At 60.0% G+C, this 19,647-nt stretch overlaps 1 protein-coding gene across 3 annotated transcripts; it reads right to left on the bottom strand.

The window, feature by feature from the left end:
- Positions 1-632: 632 nt before the first annotated feature.
- On the bottom strand, positions 633-18,438 carry NOS3 (nitric oxide synthase 3). Of its 3 annotated transcripts, none has more exons than XM_065883414.1 (26): positions 18,261-18,438; positions 16,873-16,990; positions 16,421-16,569; positions 16,045-16,207; positions 14,391-14,482; positions 14,156-14,297; positions 13,816-13,955; positions 13,538-13,712; positions 12,945-13,046; positions 12,235-12,429; positions 12,032-12,105; positions 11,711-11,855; positions 11,366-11,470; positions 8,506-8,573; positions 7,798-7,914; positions 7,520-7,694; positions 5,631-5,763; positions 5,425-5,503; positions 5,121-5,308; positions 4,390-4,562; positions 3,754-3,964; positions 3,565-3,652; positions 2,440-2,561; positions 1,475-1,623; positions 929-1,123; positions 633-840 (listed from the first exon to the last, which is right to left on the bottom strand). In XM_065883414.1, the coding sequence occupies exons 1-26, from the start codon at positions 18,410-18,412 to the stop codon at positions 679-681; spliced, it is 3,612 nt and encodes a 1,203-aa protein (XP_065739486.1). In that variant the 5' UTR covers positions 18,413-18,438; the 3' UTR covers positions 633-678. The 3 variants fall into 3 exon arrangements, with proteins under 3 accessions (XP_065739486.1, XP_065739488.1, XP_065739487.1); XM_065883416.1 differs by having other exon boundaries at positions 679-840; positions 16,421-16,549; positions 16,943-16,990; positions 18,261-18,412; XM_065883415.1 differs by having other exon boundaries at positions 679-840; positions 16,873-16,975; positions 18,261-18,412.
- Between the last annotated feature and the right edge of the window lie 1,209 nt (positions 18,439-19,647).

The following is a 19,647-nucleotide window of genomic DNA, read 5'->3' as shown; positions in this document are numbered from 1 at the left end:
GTTGGTGTGACATCTGAGGAAGCGGGTCTGGCCCCTCGTCCTGTCTGAAACAAGCAGTAAAGTTTGCTCATGGCCGTGCTGCACAGCTTTGTGACCTTAGTCCTGGAATCCCCACTCCGGTCAGCTGACGACCGCACCTGCTTCTCAGTCCAGATCAGGGAGCGACACAGAACTGCCCGTGATTGGCTGGAAACCACCACTGTTCTCCAGGACTCCCTGTCAAAGAATTACCACCTCCACGCTGTCTGCACGAGTTCAAAGACAAAGCTCGTCATTCATTCTGTAACTGTGATTGACAGCGCTGGGTTAGGCATCTTAGTAGATCTAACTTCTGATCTGGTCTCTTACGGTGAATCTTCAGTAATAAATATTTCAGTGATTTAGAGATCAGGCTTCAAGATAAGATACTTCCGAGAAAGGTGAGGGGAATCTAAAATTCACCTAAATAACACAAAAGGGCTCTGGAATACCACTGCTGGGAGACGGCCTTCCAGATTTACTCAGACCTAGGGTAGGGAAACAGACCTAGACAAAGAAAGAGATATTCCCGGGGAATCAGGCCAGTCTCTGCAGACTCTGGACAGAGGTGGGGCGGCACCTCGGAGGGGAGGGAGAGGTGGCTGGTTCCGGTCTGACGGCCCCTCTCTCCGCGAACTGAAGCGGAAAGCAAGAGAGCTCTCAGGGCCCAGGGGTGTCTGGGCCGGGCGGGTCGAACGCCCAGGGCACTGCGCCCCGCATATGCCGCTCCTGCAAGGAAAAGCTCTGGGTGCGTATGCGGCTTGTCACTTCCTGGGTGCGCAGCGTGAGCCCGAAAATGTCCTCGTGATAGCGTTGCTGATCCTGGCGGGGGAAAGAGGGCGGGACATCAAAACCCAAGTCGGAGTTGCCATCGGGAGTGGGGGCGGCCCCCGGCCCCGCCCCTCCGCACCCGCAGCACGCCGATGACGTCGCCGGCCTCATCCAGCTCCATGTCGCCCTCTGTCGCCAAGATGCGCTGCACCGTCTGCAGGACGCTGGTTGCCATGGTGACATCGCCGCAGACAAACATGTGGCCCCGCTCGAGGCACAGCACGCGGTGCACCTCAGCAGCCAGCTCCGTCCGCAGGATGTCCTGCACGTAGGTCTGAGGGGAGGCGGGGTCAGGGGCCGACCCCGGCGGGGCACCTGGCAGGGAAGGGCAGGCCCCGGGGGGAGCGGGCGGGGCGGGTCCTGGGTGCGGGAAAGATAGCCAGCGCACCTGGTGGGGCCTTGGTGCGCTGGGGTGGGGTCTCAAGGGACGGAGACAAGTAAGGGGCGGGGCATGGGTGAGGGTGGGTGGGACCCAAAGGGGCCTTGGCACGAGGGTGGAGCCGAGTGGGGGCGGGCGTCTGAGCGCCACTGGGTCGAGCGGAGGGTGAGCACTGCAGGGGGCGGGGCTGGCCCGGGCCTGGGCCTAGGCGTGCCGGGTTACCCCTGCCCCCTCAGGGTCCCGCACCTTAGGGCTGTTGGGTTCCCGGGAGAAGGCGGTGAGGACGCGGCCAAACACCCCGCGCTGCTGGGCATCCTGCACCTCCTCGCGGTAGAGATGGTCGAGCTGGGAGCACCGGCAGCCGAACACCAAGGTCATGGGGGCAGGCTGCAGCCCTGCAAGCATCACTGCGGCTTGGGAGAGCCCCCCAACCCCCTCCTGGGGACACAGCCCTAGTGACACCTCCCACTGGCTACCCTCACCCAGGCTGAGGGGCCCACCCTTTCCGGCAGAAACAACCACTCAGCTGTTTGGCCTCTAGGAGAGTTGGGATGCTTTCACAGAGATCCTGCCTGACACTGATTTACAGAGAAGCCGAAGGTCACAGGAGATGGTGACTTCCCTCTGGTGGCATGGCCAGTAGTGACGCTGTGCTACGCCTGGGGCTTCTGACCCCATGCCCTTTGTACCATCCAACACTGCAGTCTGAGGCTGTCTGGCCCCTTCCCTGCTCTAAGCCCATATTCTCCCACACCTTCAGTTCCTGCACTCTACACCTTCCTCTTAGTCACAAGCTCCCTTCTTTTGATTTACCAGCTCCCCTGGGCACCCCATGCCCAACCTAAACACCCTGTAGCTTCCTTGGGTCTCAGACACACCTAGGTGACCTCTGACACAGTCCAGAGTCCACCTGGGGCATATCTGTCTTCTGAGTCCCAGCCCCACCTTCTCCAGACATCCGGGTTCCCTTTGTTGTTAATCCAATCCAACACTACTTTGTGCTGGGCACCAGGAAGCCAGACCAACAGGGCACTGCCCTTGCCTCTAGACCCCCGACCCCCTGGTCTAATAAACTTCTTTTCACCTTTGTGGCCCTGTTCCTTGCCCTCTTTCCTACCTGGTTCCTGCCTTCTAGCCCCCTGCTCTTTTGTGCCCCTAAGTTGTGTGACTCCCTCCTGCCTTCCAGTCCGTCCCTTGGGCCCCAGCCTCACCTTTGCTCTCGATGTCATGTAGCCGCTCCTGCCAAAATCCCCGGAAGGGGGCGATGCCAGTGCCCGGGCCCACGAGGATGCAGGGCAAGCTGGGATCAGGCGGCAGCCGGAAGGAGGGAGCCCTAGCCAAGAGACCCTCCATCAGGCCCACTTTGTTTCCCCACATCCCCCATTCTTATCAACCTCAGCAGGGTTGAGAGAGGAGAACTCAACTTCCACTGAAAATGAGTTAATGCTTGTGTCTAGCTCATAGTAAACGCAAAGTGTTTAATAAAAGAACTCTGCTGATTGGCAGAAACTTCCTGGACCTGTGGTTTCTGGAGGTTGGGCCAAAGGAAATAAAGCTTAAATTTGAATTGAAGAATGCTTTGATGTCTCAGTTCAGGAGATATAGAAAGTATGGGGGAGGGAAGGACAGACAGCCTTTTAGTTCATAATGGGTTCGCTGAGTGTCTTTGTTTTAAACCATAGCCTCAACATTGGCATTTGGTTTGTACTCACTAGATTGGCAGTTTATCTGTAATTTAGCCTGCTGGATGGGTTTGGGTCACTAGGCCTAGCTGGTGCCATCCTGGGAACACTTCTTTGTCCCACCTGAGACTTCCAGCTCCTGGGTGCTGGATGGGGCAAGACTTCTGAACACAGCAGGAGGGAGGGGTGCCCTGAGATCCTTCACTTTCCTCCAGTGCTCAGTGTTACTGTGGTAACCTAACCAGTTCTCCCCGGACTAAATGCGGATGGGGCACAGTTCCCAAGCACCCTGCCTGCCAACATCAGACTGACCCCAGAGATGTAGGGAGGGACACCGTACACCGTCTAAAAGCAACAGGGCCTGCTGGATCGACTCCCAGCCCCGTCTCTGGGAACTGCAGTTTCAAGATAGGACCCTAAGTCCAAATTAGTGAAAGGCCCCAAACTTAGCCAGACTTGTGAAGTGGGTGCCCCGTCCTGGATATGTTAAGTGGGGGCGTCCCTGCTCCCTATCACACCTTCACCAAAGCTTCTACCCTCGCCCTGTGCAGCTGCCTGCCGACCCCTGCACCTGTCCTCGGCCACCTGTGACGCACTCTGCCACCCCTGCTTGGTGCCCCGCCTGCCCGCCTCTCCCCCACAGTGATCACTTACCCCCTGATGAAGCAGGGTACGGGGTCTCCAGTCTTGAGTTGGCTCAGCCACGTGGAGCAGACTCCATAGTGCAGGGGACCCAGCCCATCTAGGGGGTTGGGGAGGGAGGGGGCCAGTGAGGGGGCCAGTGAGGGGTCCATCCCGGGGTCACGGTGTGGTCCTGGCCCTGCCCCTGCTTCCCAGCCTCACCTTGGGTCCTGTAGGCCAGCACAGCTACTGTGAGGTGGATCTCTCCTGGATGGGTGCTGGGTGCTGAGCTGACCGAGTAGTACCGGGGCTGGAGCAGGGGCAGCTGGGTGAGAAGCAGCGGGGCAGGCAGTGCCACGGATGGAAACTGCTCGAGCACCTCCAGCAGGGTGGGGCAGCGGAACCACTTCCACTCCTCGTAGCGCCGGGGGTCCTGGTGGGGGCAGGGGGCAGTGAGCTTGGAACCTGCTAGCCCTGCCTGATGACCTCCCTTCTTGACCCCTCCGGAGCTGAGCCTCCTGGGGTTTCTCCCCGCTCAGTAGTTCAGGCCAACAAACATTTCTTGAGCACCTTCTCTGTGCTTTTTTTTTTTCCATCCTTTTGGCTGTGCTGTGTGGCATGTGGGACCTTAGTTCCCCAACCAGGGATTGAACCCGCACCCCCTGCTGTGGAAGCGCAGAGTCTTAACCACTGGGCCGCCAGGGAAGTCCCCTCTGTGCTTCTTTAAGGCGAGAGAATTCAGAGATGAGTAGGAACTCCAGAGCTGGGTCTTAGAGCCCCGGCACGATAGCCAGGTGGGCTCCTCTCCTGGCTCGTCCTGCCTCACCGGCCCCTGCTCCCCACTGGGGTGGCCCCCACCTGGCTGAGGGTCTCGAGCTCTTGCTGTTCACTGGGCTCTTCAGCCAGGGTGCTGAGCAGTCGAAGAAGTTGAGGGCTGGGCGGGGAGGTGATGTCCAGGAAAAAGGTGAGAGCCTGGCGCAGCGTACACGGGGGCAGCCGGGGGTCCCGCACCCAGCCGGGAGGAGGGCCACCTGGGGGGGGGGCACGGGGAGCTCTGAGGAAGGGGCCAAGCCGGAATTGCATTGTCTGGGGAGTACAGGAGGACTAACCACCTCACGGTGTCTTATCAGAGGCCTGGCCCTCGAACAGTGGTGGTGGGCCTGTATGGGCAGCCCCTATGAGTGTGTGTGTGTGTGTGTGTGTGTGTGTGTGTGTGTTTGAGGGCCCCTGCTGGACTGGGGTGGTCTGGGGTCCTGCCTTTCCCCACCCAGCTTGTTTGAACTCCAGGAACTGGTACAGCGTAAGGTAGACCTGATGCCAGCTACAGAGCGGGCTAGGCTGTCGGGGGTGGGTGGAGTGGGGAAGCCTTTGAAAGGAGCCCAGAGGGAGGGGTGGCCTTCTGCGGGTGTGTGTGTGTGTGTGTGTGTGTGTCAGGGAGTTCTGAGAAGGGAGCCGCCCTCAGTGGACCTTCCAGCAACAAGGCCAGCCCGTCAGGAGGTGGCACAGCGCCTGTGAGTGGAGGTGGCCACCTTCCACCAGATCCTGAACCTGAGGGGACCCTGGGGACCAGAAGGATGGAGCCCCCTCACCTGGGCTGCCCTTCTCCAGCTGCTCCACTGCCACAGACTCGGTGGGCGGCGGCGGGTCCTCCACGCGGCTCATCAGTGCCTCCACGAGCCCCGGCCGGTTGGGCGGGCAGATGCCTATGTGGTCCCCCGGCTGGTACTGGAGCCCCTCCTGGCTTCCAGTGTCCAGGCGCACCAGGATCGTGGCCCGGCTGGGGGTGGGGAGAGGGGGCAGTTACAGGAGGGCTGGGCAGGAGGGGGGCGGAGCCAGGGTCTGGGGCACGAGGGGCGGGGCCCGGCGTGGTGGGGCCCGATTGGTCCTCCTCACGTGGACTTGCTGCTTTGCAGGTTTTCCACCAAGAGGACTGTGGCCTGGAACATCTTCCGCCTGTGCACGTGGATCAGGCCTGAGGGGCGGGGGACAGATGAGACAGAGCTGGAGCCGGGGACCCTGGCCTGGCCCCTGAGTGAGTCGGTCCCGGGCCCAGGGGGAGCTGGGGGTCCAGCAGAGTCAGGGTGAAATCAGGGCCACACCTGGCAGCAGCTGGAGGCCCTCGGCCTGGGCGCTCAGCCGGTACCTCTGGCGTTTCCAGCTCCGTTTGGGGCTGAAGATGTCCTGGGCCGCGGCCTGGGCATCCTCCCCCACGCAGAACGTCTCACAGGAGGCCTGGGGGGTGAGGAGGTGAGGGCTGAGGCCCTCTGGCCACCAGGGAGGGCCTGGCGGTGAGCAGCTCAGCGGCGCTGATGCGGGAGATGGAGCTGGGCCTGCTGGGGCCCCAGTCGCCACCTCCCATTCCTGGGGCTGCCGGAGCAGAGGCGCCCGTCTCAGGCTCGCACCTGTGGGACAGGCAGCCCCAGGGGCAGGAGGGAGAGTGGAACCGAAACGGAGGCTGAGACTGATGGCATCGTGTCCTTCAGCCCATTTAGTGTCTTGGCCGCTGTGTTAGCTATTCCTTTGCATGTACTTTTGTCGCGACCACTCGTTAGTTAACCTGGTGAATGTTAATCTTGTGTCCCAAGGAGCACAGAGCTTGGCACACGGAAGCTTCAGCGAACGCATCTGCGCGTTCAGACCTGTGTTCACATTCTCACTCCTAGACTTAACAGCTTGCAGGCCTCCGTTTCCCCGTCTTCACACCTCCTTAGGGTCTGCTGAAGATTAAATGACATGCTTATATAAAGCCCTTAAGTGCTCCTGGAGTGGGCACAGAATTCCGGCGGCCTTGGGGGGGTCTCCGGCTGGTCTGTCTTCCCCTGCACTGCATACCAGGGGCTAGAGGGGGCCCCTGGGGCAGGACCCCGGGAGGGTGTGTATCCTATTTGTTTCTGCTCAGGTGCAAGCCTGGCAAACCGCTTGGCCGGCCATCAGCTTGAAATCTAGGGCTCACCCATGACGGGTTGCTCCCATCCATATCACCAGTGCTGTTAATCTTTCTTTTGTGTGTGTAAAGTCTTATATCTCTTCCTTCCTTCCCTGGCCCCCTCCCTTCCTTCCTACCCCCACTGCTCCCACCCTGCTTAGCTCAGAGCCTTCCTGCTCTGGCTGGATGCTCCTCCCGTTGGCCCTGTGTCTCTAAAGTGGTGTCCCCAGGCCTCATGCCCTCTCCTCCCTTCTCCTGTCACACTCCCAGCTTCCTGCCGATTCCCTCGTCTGGATTCTTTAGTCTTGTTTCCCATTCCCTCTTCTTCTCCCCAGCAAACACTTCACCTGTGCTGGCCGGCCCTCCTGCTGGGATGCCTGCCTCCTTGCCATCAGTCCAGACCCGCTGAGCTCAAGCCTGGGGACCTTGGCGGGGCCAGCGCTGCCCTGGAGCAGTGTTAGGACTGTGAGAAGGAGGCCCGTTCAGCTCCAGGCGTGATCCCCGGACCAGGCAGAGCTGCTCTGGAGGAAGCCCAGGCTTAGGAAGTCGTGGCCCTGGGCTGGCCCCTCCTGTACTCCCCTAGCCTAGGACCCCCTCCAGTCCAGGCGCGGCCCCAAACCTGCCTAGCCTCTGACTTCCTGTAGTTCCTCAGCTTCAGCCCTCGCCTCTGACTAACCCTCTCTTGATCCTTCCCTTCTCCCTCCATCCTGCCCTGCACCCCTCCCTCTGTGCCCGTGGGGGAGGGGGCGGGCAGCCCGTGCCTACCTGAGGCTCCCACCTGCGCCTGCAGGGGCCCCTAGCTGTTCCACCCGTGCTGTCAGGGCCATGTCGTCCCTCACCACTCAGGACTCAGCCAAAAGGGCTGGCTGTGCAGTGGCAAAACGAGGGTGGATTTTGGAGGAACAGGAAGGGGCCAGAGAACCCAAGGAGTCCGGGCATCGGTGAGGGCCCCGCCTCTGTAGGTATGGCAGGTCTCGGGAGCAGATGTCCAGGCTGGAGTGACTCAGAATTGCGGGGGCAGGGTGGCAGGAGCGAGACGTCGGGACGGGCCAGGGGGCTCACCTGGAAGGCAGCCTGGGCCCAGCCGCGGAAGGCCTCCTCCTGGCCACACAGCTCATCGCCCTGGCCCAGCTGAAGCAGCCGCTCCCCTCCCAGCTCTTCCAGCCGCGTGTCCACCGCACGAGCAAAGGCGCAGAAATGGGGGTACGCCCGGGAGCCCAGCCCAAACACACAGAACCTGGGGTGCAGGGAGCCGTCAGCGGAGGCCACCTCGTCCCCCGCTCCCTGGGGCCCAGGCAGCTTCCCCCCCCCGTGGCTCCCCTAGCCGAGCCTCCCCAGACCTGAGGGTCCCCAGCGCCCCCGCGCTGTCGGTATTACTGGACTCCTTCCTCTTCCGCCGCCAGGAGGACACCAGCGGGTCTGAGCAGGAGATGCTGTTGAAGCGGATTTTGTAACTCCTGCAAGAGAGGAGGGAGACGGGGTGTCACAGGGGACTGGAGACCAGGCGGAGCCCAGACGCGGCCAGGGGACAGCCTCAGGGTCTCCAGAACAGTCTTGGGATCGGGGCTGCGGCCCCAGGGGGTCTCTGAGCCTCCAGGCCCTGCCTCTCCTCCTGTCTCTGAAGGAAACCTCAGGACTGGCGGCCCCTTAAAGCCCCGGGGCCTGGAGTTGGGGGGTCACAAGGAAGAGGGTGTCCTGAGGCTGCGTGAGGGCTGAGGCCTCCGCTCAGCTGTCCTCCAGCTTGTTGGGAAAATGAGTGCGGAGCCGTGGGTTTTTGTTTTTTTTTTGTGGTACGTGGGCCTCTCACTGTTGTGGCCTCTCCCGTCGCGGAGCACAGGCTCCGGACGCGCAGGCTCAGCGGCCATGGCTCACGGGCCCAGCCGCTCCGCGGCACGTGGGATCTTCCCCGACCGGGGCACAAACCCGTGTCCCCTGCATAGGCAGGCAGACTCTCAACCACTGCGCTACCGGGGAAGCCCCCTCCTTTCCTTTTGTGTCTCCAGATGCCTCCCTGTCCCCCCGCCCCCAAAACTCCCATCCCTACTCACTTGTGTTGCTCTGGCCGAGGGGAGCTGTTGTAGGGGCCCGACATCTCCATCAGGGCTGCTGCAAAACTCTGGTGAGGGCAAACATTGGCATCACGATTAGTTTTGTTTTATTTCAAACTATACAAGATTTCATACTACACTGGACTGGCCCTTGTTGTTATTATTATTTATGACCTTAAATTTTAATTTGTTTTGAACATTTCAAAAGAGAGGTATTGGCTTTTTGAAAACATTACAGAAGCGTGTAAAGTAATAAAAGAGAAACTCTACCCTTCCCTTCCCTCCAGTCTCATCCCCCAAGGCATGTGTACCACGGACAGATGTTAAACTTTCTATAGTTTATTTTTTAAAGTAAAAATGGGATCCTATTATGTTTACCTGCTTTTTGTCAATAACCTATCATGGATATCCTTCCAGGCCAACACACCAAGATTGACCTCATTCTTTTTTTTTTTTTTTTTTGGCCGTACTATGTGGCTTGTGGGATCTTAGTTTCCTGGCCAGGGATCAAACCCGGGCCCCCTGCAGTGGAAGCACAGAGTCCTAACCACTGGGATGCCAGGGAAGCCCCAGACCTCATTCTTTCGAATGATTACATAGCATCCCATCATTTGTAGGTACCATGGAGACTTCCCCCTGCCTGGGGATATCTGGATGGTCTAGGCACAATGCTGGAACACTCATATACGCCTGTTTCCTCCTTCGCATATTTCAGTAGGGTAGTCCTTAGAAGTGGAACCGCTGAGTCAGAGGGTTTAAAAGCTTGGTGGCGTGGTCAGATGGTCCTGTAGCATCAGGATAGAGGAATGCTCTTTCCTCAGTCCTGTCCACACTGGATGTGACCAGTCCAATCTCGTAGGTGGGAAATGGCTCTCAGTCTCCCTGCATTGCCTCGATCCCTAGTGGCACTGATACCTTCTAGAAAGCTGAGCCTTATTACATGCTACCACGGAAATAGCTTAGAACCACACACGACAATCTTTACACAGGAAAAACCAAAACGCGGCAAGTTATCCTAGGGTTAGCTGCAGATGCATTTAGACGGTGAGTCTACAGGTTCACCGTAATTAGCATGTACTACCTTAATTTTATTTCTTGAACACACAGAAAAGCACCCACGTTATAAATGCACAGCTTTACAGATTTGCGTAAACTGAACCTACCTGTGTAATCAGCATCCCATCAAGAAACGCCACCAGCGTCCTAGAAGTCACCTTGGTGTCGCCCCACCCCAGTTACTCCCCACCCCCTCTCTGGGGTAACCACCCGGTCTCCTGATTAAAAGCCCACGGAATTGTTCTGCCTCTTCCTGAAGCTGATACAAAGTGAGTCCCACGGTCTGATTCTTTCGTGTCTGGCTTCTTTCCCTCTGCGTGATGTTTGAGATTCATCTGTTTTGTTGGGTGTGGTTGTATTTTGTTGTGTGTGGTTGTTTTTCGTTCACCCTCATGGCCGCACTGCATTTGAATAGACCACGATGTATTTATCCATTCTACGGCTGAGAGTCATTTGAACTGTTTCCAGCGCGGGGATATCACGAACAGCGCTGCTATAAATATTCTTGTTTGTGTTGTTAGTAAATATATACCATTTTCTGTAGGGCAAATTCCTAGGTTTGCTCCATTTAGAAACGTGAGGTAGAATGTACACACATCGAAATACACGGAACTTAAGGGTGAAGTTCAATCGGTTTGGCTGTATGCAGTTTCATTAAAAAAAAAAAAGTTAAACATAACATCTACCCACTGACCTAGCAGTCCCACTCCTAGGTATTTATCCAAGAGAAATGAAAACATAAGGCCACAAAAGCCTTGTACAGAAATGTTCATAACAGCTTCATTCACAATAGCCAAGCGCTGGAAACGGCCCAGGTGTCCGTCAGCAGAGGAGAGAAATAAACTGTTCATGCCATGGGCGTGGCTCAGTCATGGAGAGGAATGAGCCACTGAGTCACTCAGCAGCGAGGTGAACCTCCAAAGCGGGGGGAGTGAAAGAAGCCAGAATACCGTGCTCCCCTCTCTGTGCTGTTCTAGACCAGGCGACAGGAATCAGGACGGTGGGGAGATTGAGAGGTGGATTGACTTGGGGAGTTGACAAGGGGGACTTTCTAAGTGATGGAAGTGTTCTCTGTCTTGATGGGGTTGTGGGTCACATGGATGTAGCTATTACTTTTATACTAAAAAAACTTAGTGACTCTAGTTTCTTTAAAAGGCAGATCAGAAGCAGGGCTGAATGGGCAGCGAGGCAGGGGAGAAGGCTTCCATGAGCATTCTGCTCTAGGGGACTTGAGGAGGTACTTAGCGCTAAGACGGCATTTAGAAACAGAAGCAGATAGGGGCTCCAGAAATGAACGTTCCTGGGGGCGGCCAGAGACAGAGAAGCAGGAAGGACAGTGATTAACAGTAAAGGATTCAGTGGTGGGACCCCAGTTTGTTCCTTTCAAGATTTGTTCAGAAAGTGAAGTTGCCTAGTCTCTGTTGGCATCTGAGCAGTGCTCTTTTCTTTTGTGAAGAGAAGAAGAAATGACAAAGCTGAGATCTCGCCTTAAGTGCCGTCTTTCCCATCTGTCAGTGCCTGGCCAGCCAGGAAGTGCCTTCCATGTATTAAACACTTGCTCTGATAATGGAAATGACTTGGGGACCCAGCTAAGCAGATGTGTCTGTGTGTGTGTGGTGGGGGGGGCAGCCGCAAGGGTGGGCCTGGAGTGTGGCGTGTGTAGGCCCTTGGGTCCCAGTGGACTGTCCACGCTCCTACTCTCACGGCATCTCCGCTTTCCATCATGGGGTTGGGGGTCCTGCCCAGCCATTCCAATTCTGAGTCTCCCTTCGTTCCCAGCGGCCCCTTTCCTGGCAGGCCTCACCTCTCCATTCTCTGGGGGATCGCCGTTCCCAAAGGTGCTGGTCACCACCAACACCAGCGTCTCGTGCTCCAGGGACACCACGTCATACTCATCCATGCACAGGACCTGTGGGCAAGGAGAAGACCATGTCCTGGGGACCTGTGCTGCGCTGCTCTGGTTCTTTTTATTCTAGTCCTCCCGGCAGGGCAAGATTCAGGCCCCGACTCGATCCCTGAATCCCTGAGGATCCCGGGGTTCCTCGTGGGCCCTGCCTTGTGACCCTCTCCTGTTCTCCAGGCTGTGTCTGAAGGTGGGGGCAGAACCCCCCCTTCTTTTCAGATCCCTGCCCTCTGGGCTCAGTCCTACCCGAGGGTCGAAGGCCTTCCGGAAGAGCCTCCCCAGCTGCTGTGCGTAGCTCTGGGCCCGGCCGGTCTCGGAGGCGTACAGAATCGTCGCCTTCACTCGCTTCGCCATCACGGTGCCCATGAGTGAGGCAGAGATCTTCACCGCACTGTGGGCAAGGGTGGGGTGAAGGGGTCCCAGGCGCACAGAGACGGGGCCTCCCCAGGCGCGTGACCCAAGCAAGGTCTTGGTGGGTGTGGAGGGGTGGAGTGCCCAGACCACTGCTGGCGATGGGGGGAGGGTCTGGGTGTGTGGGAGGGAGGGCAGCACTCCCAGGGAACCTACTTGGCCACTTCCTTAAAGGTCTTCTTCCTGGTGATGCCGGTGCCCTTGGCTGTGCTCCCCTTCCAGGGGTCTGGCTACAAGGAAGCGATGGGGGGGGGGGCAGGAGTGGAGGGAAAGGTAAGGAGAGAGAACAGAAGGTTGGAGGCCCCTGGGGCTGCTCAGTCAGAGCTGGCATGGTGGGCAAGAGCCAGTGGGGTGGGCACCTGGTAGCGGAAAGCAGGGGACAGGACATAGTTGACCATCTCCTGATGGAAGACTGGGGTGAGGCTGCCCGAGATGGGGGGCACGATCCAGGCCCAGTCGGCAGGGCAGCCCCCCCTGGCCTTCTGCTCGTTCTCCAGGTGCTTCATGAAGGAGGCCGTGGCAGCGTGGTGGTCCACAATGGTCACTTTGGCGAGCTGGGGTGAGGGACGGGCTTAGACTCAGCCCACAGACCCTGCGCTTCCATCACCCCAAACCTAACATCTACCGTCTTCCCCGAACCAGTGTCGCCCCTAACTGCGGCACGCGTGGTCAGCAGGCAAAAGGAGGTCCAATCTGTGTTCTCGGTATGCCTCCCACACCCAGATAGCCGAAAGTCTCGAGACCACATAGAAGTACTTAGCAGGCACTAGTTTCCTCCAATGACAATGCTCAGCATGCCCTCGTCCTGGAATTAGAGTTTCCAGAATCCGCTGGGTCCCACAAACCGCAATACCCAGCATGCCCTGGGGACCAGAATTACCAAGCATGCGCTCGCTCATCAGCTAGGTTCCCATAGTTACAGCGCCTGGGACTGCAGGCCCAGCGCCCCCGTGGCGCTCAGACTCGGGAACTCCTTCCAACTTTCTCCGACCCCCGGCCCAGTCTCTAAGTGCCTTCCTCTCTTCCAGCCCCGACCCCCTGTGCTCCTGGCCAGTCGGGGCCTGTGCACCTGGTAACTATGCAGCACAGCCAAGTTGATTTCCACGGCTGCCTTGTCTTTCCACAGGGACGAGGTGGTCCGGGTATCCAGGTCCATGCAGACGGCCACGTCCTGAGAGCAGGGGTGCGCGGCAGTGGTTGGCAGGGGGCGGGGGAGGGTGGGTGGAGAACATCTTTGTCTCCAGCTCGTGAGTGGAAGGGGTGAGGGCGGGTGGGTAGCCAGCAGGAGGCCTGAGCGCTTCACTTGGGGCTGATTCAGGTTGCTGCCTGCAAAGGCACCACAGGGCAGAGAGGGACCCTGGGGCCGGCCACATCTCAGCCCCGGGACTTAATTTCTCATCTCTAAAATGGGTTTTACCATGTTTTGGGTCAAAATATGCTTTGAGAAACTGACGAAAGCTACAGTTACAGCTCCTATCCCCAGAAAAATAACTGCATCTTCGCACGCAGGCACAGAGCCCCCTTTGCCCTGACCTCGGTGGTTCCAGAGCCCTCCTCTGCAGTTCTAGGTCAGGAGGCCGACCGGACCTGACCTTGTTCAGATTCTCCATGTTGCCGACATCCTATACGTGCCCCCAAGCCCCCCGCCCCACGGGTCCTCACCTCCAGGATGTTGTAGCGGTGGGGATCACACAGGTCCCGCATGCCAATCTCCGTGCTCATGTACCAGCCGCTGAAGGGGGCTGCAGGGAACTCCAGGCCCCCAATTTCCAGCAGCATGTTGGACACTGCTGGGAGGGCGTACCAGCGCAGGCCCAGGGCCGAGAACCACTCCAGCCTGGGGGCGTGAGGGCGTGGGATCAGCCCTGTGGAGCCTTGCTGACCGGGCCACCCCCTGGGCAGCCCTCTCCTCCACCCATCCCGGCCCCTCTCGTGCTCACGTGGGGTGCTCCAGGGGGACCTCGAGGACCAGTTCGGAGGGCAGAACAAAGAGTTCTGGAGCCTCATCTGGGGTCTGGAGCAGCAGGGGTAGCACATCAAAGCGGCCGTTTCCTGGGGTCCAGCCATGCTGGATGCAGAGCTGCGGGCAGAGGGGCCGGAGATGGGAATGAGGGGCCCAACCTTGTGCCCTCCTCAGGGACCTCCTTCTTTGGCATCTCCCATCCTTTGTCTCAGTGAGGTCTCCTCTCCCTGCTGCGCCGACCGCTCTTTGACTGGACCCTTTGTCCTCCTCCCAGAGCCCTCGGGCTGGCCTCCCCGTTTCCACCTGCCCACGCCCACCTCGGTGATCTCCACGTTGGCTGGGTCCCCCCTCACGGAGCCGTCCTGCTGCCTGTAGCCCGCGTAGCGCACCAGTTGGCTATTCCAGATGCGGAAGTCTCCGCGGCCCGGAGCGCGCTGGGGGAACACCGTGATGGCCGAACTGACGTGGGGACGAGAGCTGGTCAGAGCCCAGGTTCACTGCCTGTGCCTGGGGGAGGGGGTGGGGTCTCGGGCAGGGCGGGGGGGCACTCACCGGAGGTTGCCCCGGTTGGTGGCGTACTTGATGTGGTTGCAGATGTAGGTGAACATCTCCTGTGCAGAGCTGCAGTCCCGCGCATCGAACACCTGAGCCATCCGAGGCAGGGAGACAGGAGGCAGATGGGGGTCTTGAGTGTCAGCCCCAGGAGAAGGCAAGGACGCAGGGCAGGGACTAGTGACCTTGTCTGCAGCCTTCGAAGGCTGCGGGGGGTGGGTCACAAGCTGTGAACCATGGCTCTTTCTCCTCTCGGGAGCCTCCCTGACCATTTGCACCCACACTGACCCTTCCTGCCCTGCACCCCACACACCCGGTGTAGTCTGGCCTGTTCCTTATCTGCCTGCCGGGGTAAGTGTCTCCCCATCCCTACGGAAGCTGACTCGGCACCTGGTACAGAGGAGGGACCCAGTCACTGCCAAGCTGATGATCGGGGGCAGGGCACCAAATGACGGGGATGCCGCCTGGGGGTGTGGGTGGCGAGTTCCCCATTTCTCATGGTGCTCAAGCAAAAGCAGGTGACCCCAGCCAGTCTTCTGACTCTCCCTGAGCACACTGGTGATGGGAAGGGGGGTGGCTGCAGTAGGTGGCCTCCGGGGACTCTGCCCATCCTGACATTCCGAAGCAAGGAGGAGCCATCCTGACTGGTGGGGTGGAGGCCCCAGCAAGGGGCTGGGAGGTCCCTTTCCTGCTTCAGGGAGGAGGGGACTCTCGTGTTGGTGATAGGGGCAGCGGTGACAGTGGCTGGCCTGGGGCCAACAGCGGGGTCAAATACGGAATCTCTGATGGGTTCAGAGTTGAGCTGGAGCTTTGAACAACTTAAAGCGTTTTGTTAAGTGTCAGACAGGATTGTTCTGATTTTATTTGAGCCTCCTTTGGGATTTACTCCGCACATGGCTTTCTTCCAAATTCTCTGGTGTCCGGTTACAACTAAGGAGGCCAAGGTCATGGATCCAGTTCCCCTGTGGGTCAGCTCGCTTCTGGTAGAGCCGGGCCACAGGCTGTTCCAGTAGCCCACGGGAGCTTGAGTCACATGGCGGGGTGTGTGAGGCCCAGGCTCTGGGGGACTGGGAGGGAGCCGTGTGTTTGGGGTGAGGACGCTGGGCTGGGCAAGCAGGGGCTTTTTTTTTTTTTTTTTTTTTTTTGCGGTACGCAGGCCTCTCACTGTTGTGGCCTCTCCCGCCGTGGAGCACAGGCTCCGGACGCGCAGGCTCAGCGGCCATGGCTCACGGGCCCAGCCGCTCCGCGGCATGTGGGATCCTCCCGGACCGGGGCATGAACCTGTGTCCCCTGCATCGGCAGGCGGACTCCCAGCCACTGCGCCACTAGGGAAGCCCGGGGTCCTTTTTTGGAAGACTGCTCTTGTTGCTCTGACCATACCCCCCCGGGATCACCGCTCAGCTGTCCTCACCTACTCAGTGCGTCCCTCTGTCCATCTGGGTGATTCTCCCCCTCAGACAGCCAAGGCGCTGCTATGGGGCTTAACGACCAGGTGGTAGCTGCTGGGCTGTGGGCTCCCCTGGGGTAGAGGGAATGGGCGGGGTCTCCCCACTGCTCGGGAACCCCCCGGGAAGCCTCGGGAGCCGTCGCACCCCATGTTTTCCTCTCCTGTGTCCCCCTGTCCCCACACTGGGTGCTGGCTAGCCAGCCACACCTGCAGCTTCCCCCACTGGATCCGGCCCACGCAGCGGGGGGCGTTGCGCCAGGCCTGCTTGGCCCCGAACACCAGCTCGCTCTCACGAAGCTGGTAGGTGCCCGTGGCTGCCACCTCGGCTTCCACTTCCTGAAGCCGCTCCTTGTGAGCCTGGGAGCCGCTCCTGGGGAGGAGAGGGGAGCGAGAGGAAGCCGTGGGCGGGGGAGGGCCCCCGGGCTTGGTGAGGGTTTGGCGAGGGTGGCGGTGTTGAGCTCCGGCCCCACGTGGTACCGGGATGGGGGGAATGCGAGGGGCCCCGGGGGGAAGGGTCACCTGCCTCTAGGTCTCAGCAGGACCAGGGCTGAGGGTGGGCTGTGGGTCTCGGGGGAGGGCTTACCTCTTGATGGAGCTGTAGTACTGGTTGATGAAGTCCCTGGCCTGGCTCAGCAGCTGCTCAGGGGGCGGAGGGCCCTGGGAGGGTCGGCTCTGCAGTTTCCGTGGAAACACCAGGGAGCCCAGGCAGCGTCTGGGGGTGCAGGGCCCGTCCTGTGTCGGGGTGGGGGGTGGTGGCCGAGAGAGCAGGGAGCATCAGATCAGGACCAGATCGGGGCTGGGGGGCAGGGCCTGGAGGCAGAGTCTGGGGCAGAGGGAGGGAGGGTCCCGGGAGGTGTGCGTTGGGCCTCCCCAGCCCCCAAGACTGGACATAGCCAGGAGGTTGGGCTGGGTTAGGGAGGCTGAGAGCGCACGTTCCTGAGCTCGTCAGGTTCTTCCCGGTCTCCTCTGCCTTTGAGGGGACGGGCCTCAGCCGTGTTGACCTTGACTTGGGAGACGGGGGGCCCCAGGCCTTACCTGCTGTGACTGAGCACACAGAGTGTCGTAGGTGATGCTCCCCGCCTCCCAGTTCTTCACGCGAGGGAACTTGGGCCCCTCTGGAGGCCGGGTTAGCCGGGGGCTGTTGGGAGCCGGGCTGGGGTCATGGGAGAGAAGTGTGTGACCCTTTGGACGTGCCCCAGAGACCTCTCCGACAGCACTGAGCATCCAGTGATTGCTTGCTTGCTTGCCACGTGCTATCTCACCCTTCCTCCCAGCCCTCGCAACAGCCTTGGAAGGTAAGCAATATTGCACCCCGTTTACAGGTGAGAGATCTGAGGCTCAGCGAAGTGAAGGATCTCGCCAAGGGCCGCACGGGCAGAGCTGCCGCTTCTCCGCCCAGGCCCGCCGCACTCCTCTGGATGCTCAGCGAGACCCTGGGCTCCCGGGGCTGCGGCACTGGGATCCTGAGGCCCTGGCCCAAGGCCGGGTCTTCGTCCCCACTGTCTCCTCTGGACGTGGGGTGTCCAGCCCCCTGAGGTTGAGATGAGCCCGACCTGGAGGGGACGGAGCCCCAGGAAGCCCCGGCAGGGATTCCTCAGCCCAGATTTCCCTCCGGCCTCAGAGGCCTTATCACTTCCTCCCAGGGCTGCCAGCCCAGCCTCAGGGAGGAAGGGAGGGACGCAGGCCTCCGCGCGCCTGTGCGGCCAGGTCCCCGGCCCCTTTGCCCTTCTGCGCAGAGCTGCCTGCAGCCCGGCCACCCCGGCTGGCCTGTCACCCCACCTGGCCTCGGGCTGCGTCCTTACTCTCTCCAGGGACCTCTGCCCCGGGGGCGCCCCTGCTGGGGTCTGGGGCTGCAGGGTCAGTTTGGGGGTTGATGGCCAGTGGGAGGAGGGGTCTGGAGCAGGGGAAAAGGGCCTAGCTGTTCTCTCTTCTCAGTTCCTCCCGAGGTCCTCAGTCTCTCCCCCGTCCTCTCACTCCCTTGTACCTACCTCTCCCCAGCTCCTTTCCACTCCTGTTAAATAATCATGGCTGTTTGTCGGTCTTGCCGTGAACTAGAAACTTAACAACAACTCCATGGGGTCAAGTACCGCTATATCCATATTTTGTATAAACGGAGGTTCAGAGAAGTTAAGTAACTTGCTCAAAGGCAAACAGCTCTTGGCAGCAGAGCAGCATTCAGACCCTGGCCACTCACACCTGGGAAGCTGGCACCCTTACCCTCGACCTTCACCTGTTGCCTGCCGGCCCGGAACCCGGTCTCTTGTCTGAGCCTCCCTGACCATCTTGTTCTGTCCACGCTGACAGCCGTTTGGGTTGGCGACCTGGCCCTCCTGACTGGGCTGCAGGCTCCAGCCCTTCCAAGCTGGGCCTTTAGGCCTTGACCTGCCCCCCTGCAACCTGTTCCTAGCCTCCGCAGCCCTCACCTGTGGTCTGGCGCGGGCGGGGGTGCGGGTGCCGGTGCCCGGCTGGGCTCAGGTGCCGGGGAGGCCGGGCCCTGTTTGCTGCATAGCCCGAGGCCCAGCCCCAGGCCGCAGGGTGGCCCGGGCTCCTGGCCCACGCTCTTCAAGTTGCCCATGTCGGCTTCGGCCGCGTCTGCTCTGTGGCTCCCGGCAGAGCCTCAGCCTTTTCCTTAGGAAGGGGAGGGGGCAGTGGGAGGGGGCTCTCCACTGCTGGCCCTCGCCCCGCCCCTGTCCCACACACAATGGGACAGGAACAAGCCCGGCTGGGAGGCTCGAAAGCCTCGGCTCCATGCCCGCAGGCCCAGAGGGTGGAGGGCCGGACGCCTGGGTTCCGCTCTGAGGACGAGGGAAGATAAGTGGGAACCCAGGTGCTGGCAGACCCCTGGGGCCGGAGTGCAGGAGCTGGGGTGCAGGGGAACGGTGGGGTGGGCTAGCCAGAGCGCCAGCAAGACCCTTCTGTGGTATCTGACCAGAGGGCAGGTCTTCCACCTCACCCTTGCTGGCCTTGCCCTGAGGGGTCAGACAGAAGGGGGGCACTGGGGCAGTGGCCGGCGACGAGTCCCTGCTCTTAGTGACCACAGGGACCTCTAGGGTCACCCCGGTGCCCTCCTTCAACACCTTCCCTACATCTAAGGGCTCCTGGACCCCTACCTTTGAGTCTTTGGGGGTTCTTGGGGGTACAGGCCCAGCAAGGACAGTGACCCTTTGTCCTTGGGTCTGGCATTAGGGTATCCCTTTCCATCCCAGCCCCAATTTCCTGGAACCCCCGCCCCCTGTGACTCAAGTGGGGGACACAAAAGGGCAGGAAGCTGCCATCCAGGGCCTCCACGCCCACCCTGTCATACAGTGACGCATGCTTCCCTGGGGGAGGTAGGTCAGCAGACAGACCCAGCAGTCAGGGCTGGGGCAGAGACTGACCACTGGGGAAATCTTGGGGCCCTAGCAAGAGCCGGGTGTGTGGGGGGGGTGGGGGTGAAGGGAAACTAAATTCCCAGAATGCAAGTGGTACACATGGGCACTCTTCAGGCACCTCAAGGAGTAGTGCATGCTGGGGTTTGTAGTTTTTAGCCATCTAGGAGCTGGAGAAAGGCCATGAGCTGGGGCTTCTGGGTCTACGGGGATCCATGTCTGGCGGATTTGAGACCACAGAGACTAAGAGAAACTGTGAGAAAGAAACGGAAGTTGAGAGACTGGGATAGGCAGAGACAGGGAGAGGCAGACCGGCAGACAAACAAACGTGTAGATTTGTGTTGGCTGGACTACCTTGAAAAGCAGTGGAGGATATGATTGGTGTGGGCCTGGGTGGGGGGCGGGCAGGCGGACCAGCCGGAAGGAACGGGCCGTGCTGGGA

This window comes from Phocoena phocoena, chromosome 9 (genome assembly GCF_963924675.1).
Source record: "Phocoena phocoena chromosome 9, mPhoPho1.1, whole genome shotgun sequence".
NCBI lineage: Eukaryota > Metazoa > Chordata > Mammalia > Artiodactyla > Phocoenidae > Phocoena > Phocoena phocoena.
This window is presented reverse-complemented; position numbering and strand designations above follow the sequence as displayed.

Excerpts from the sequence above, each read along its gene's own strand:
- NOS3 (XM_065883414.1), bottom strand. The coding sequence starts at position 18,412 with ATGGGCAACTTGAAGAGCGTGGGCCAGGAGCCCGGGCCACCCTGCGGC. Across the intron at positions 7,695-7,797 it reads GGGGCGCTGGGGACCCTCAG|GTTCTGTGTGTTTGGGCTGG; the intron begins GTCTGGGGAGGC and ends CCTGCACCCCAG. Across the intron at positions 5,504-5,630 it reads GGGCCTCCAGCTGCTGCCAG|GCCTGATCCACGTGCACAGG; the intron begins GTGTGGCCCTGA and ends CCCGCCCCTCAG.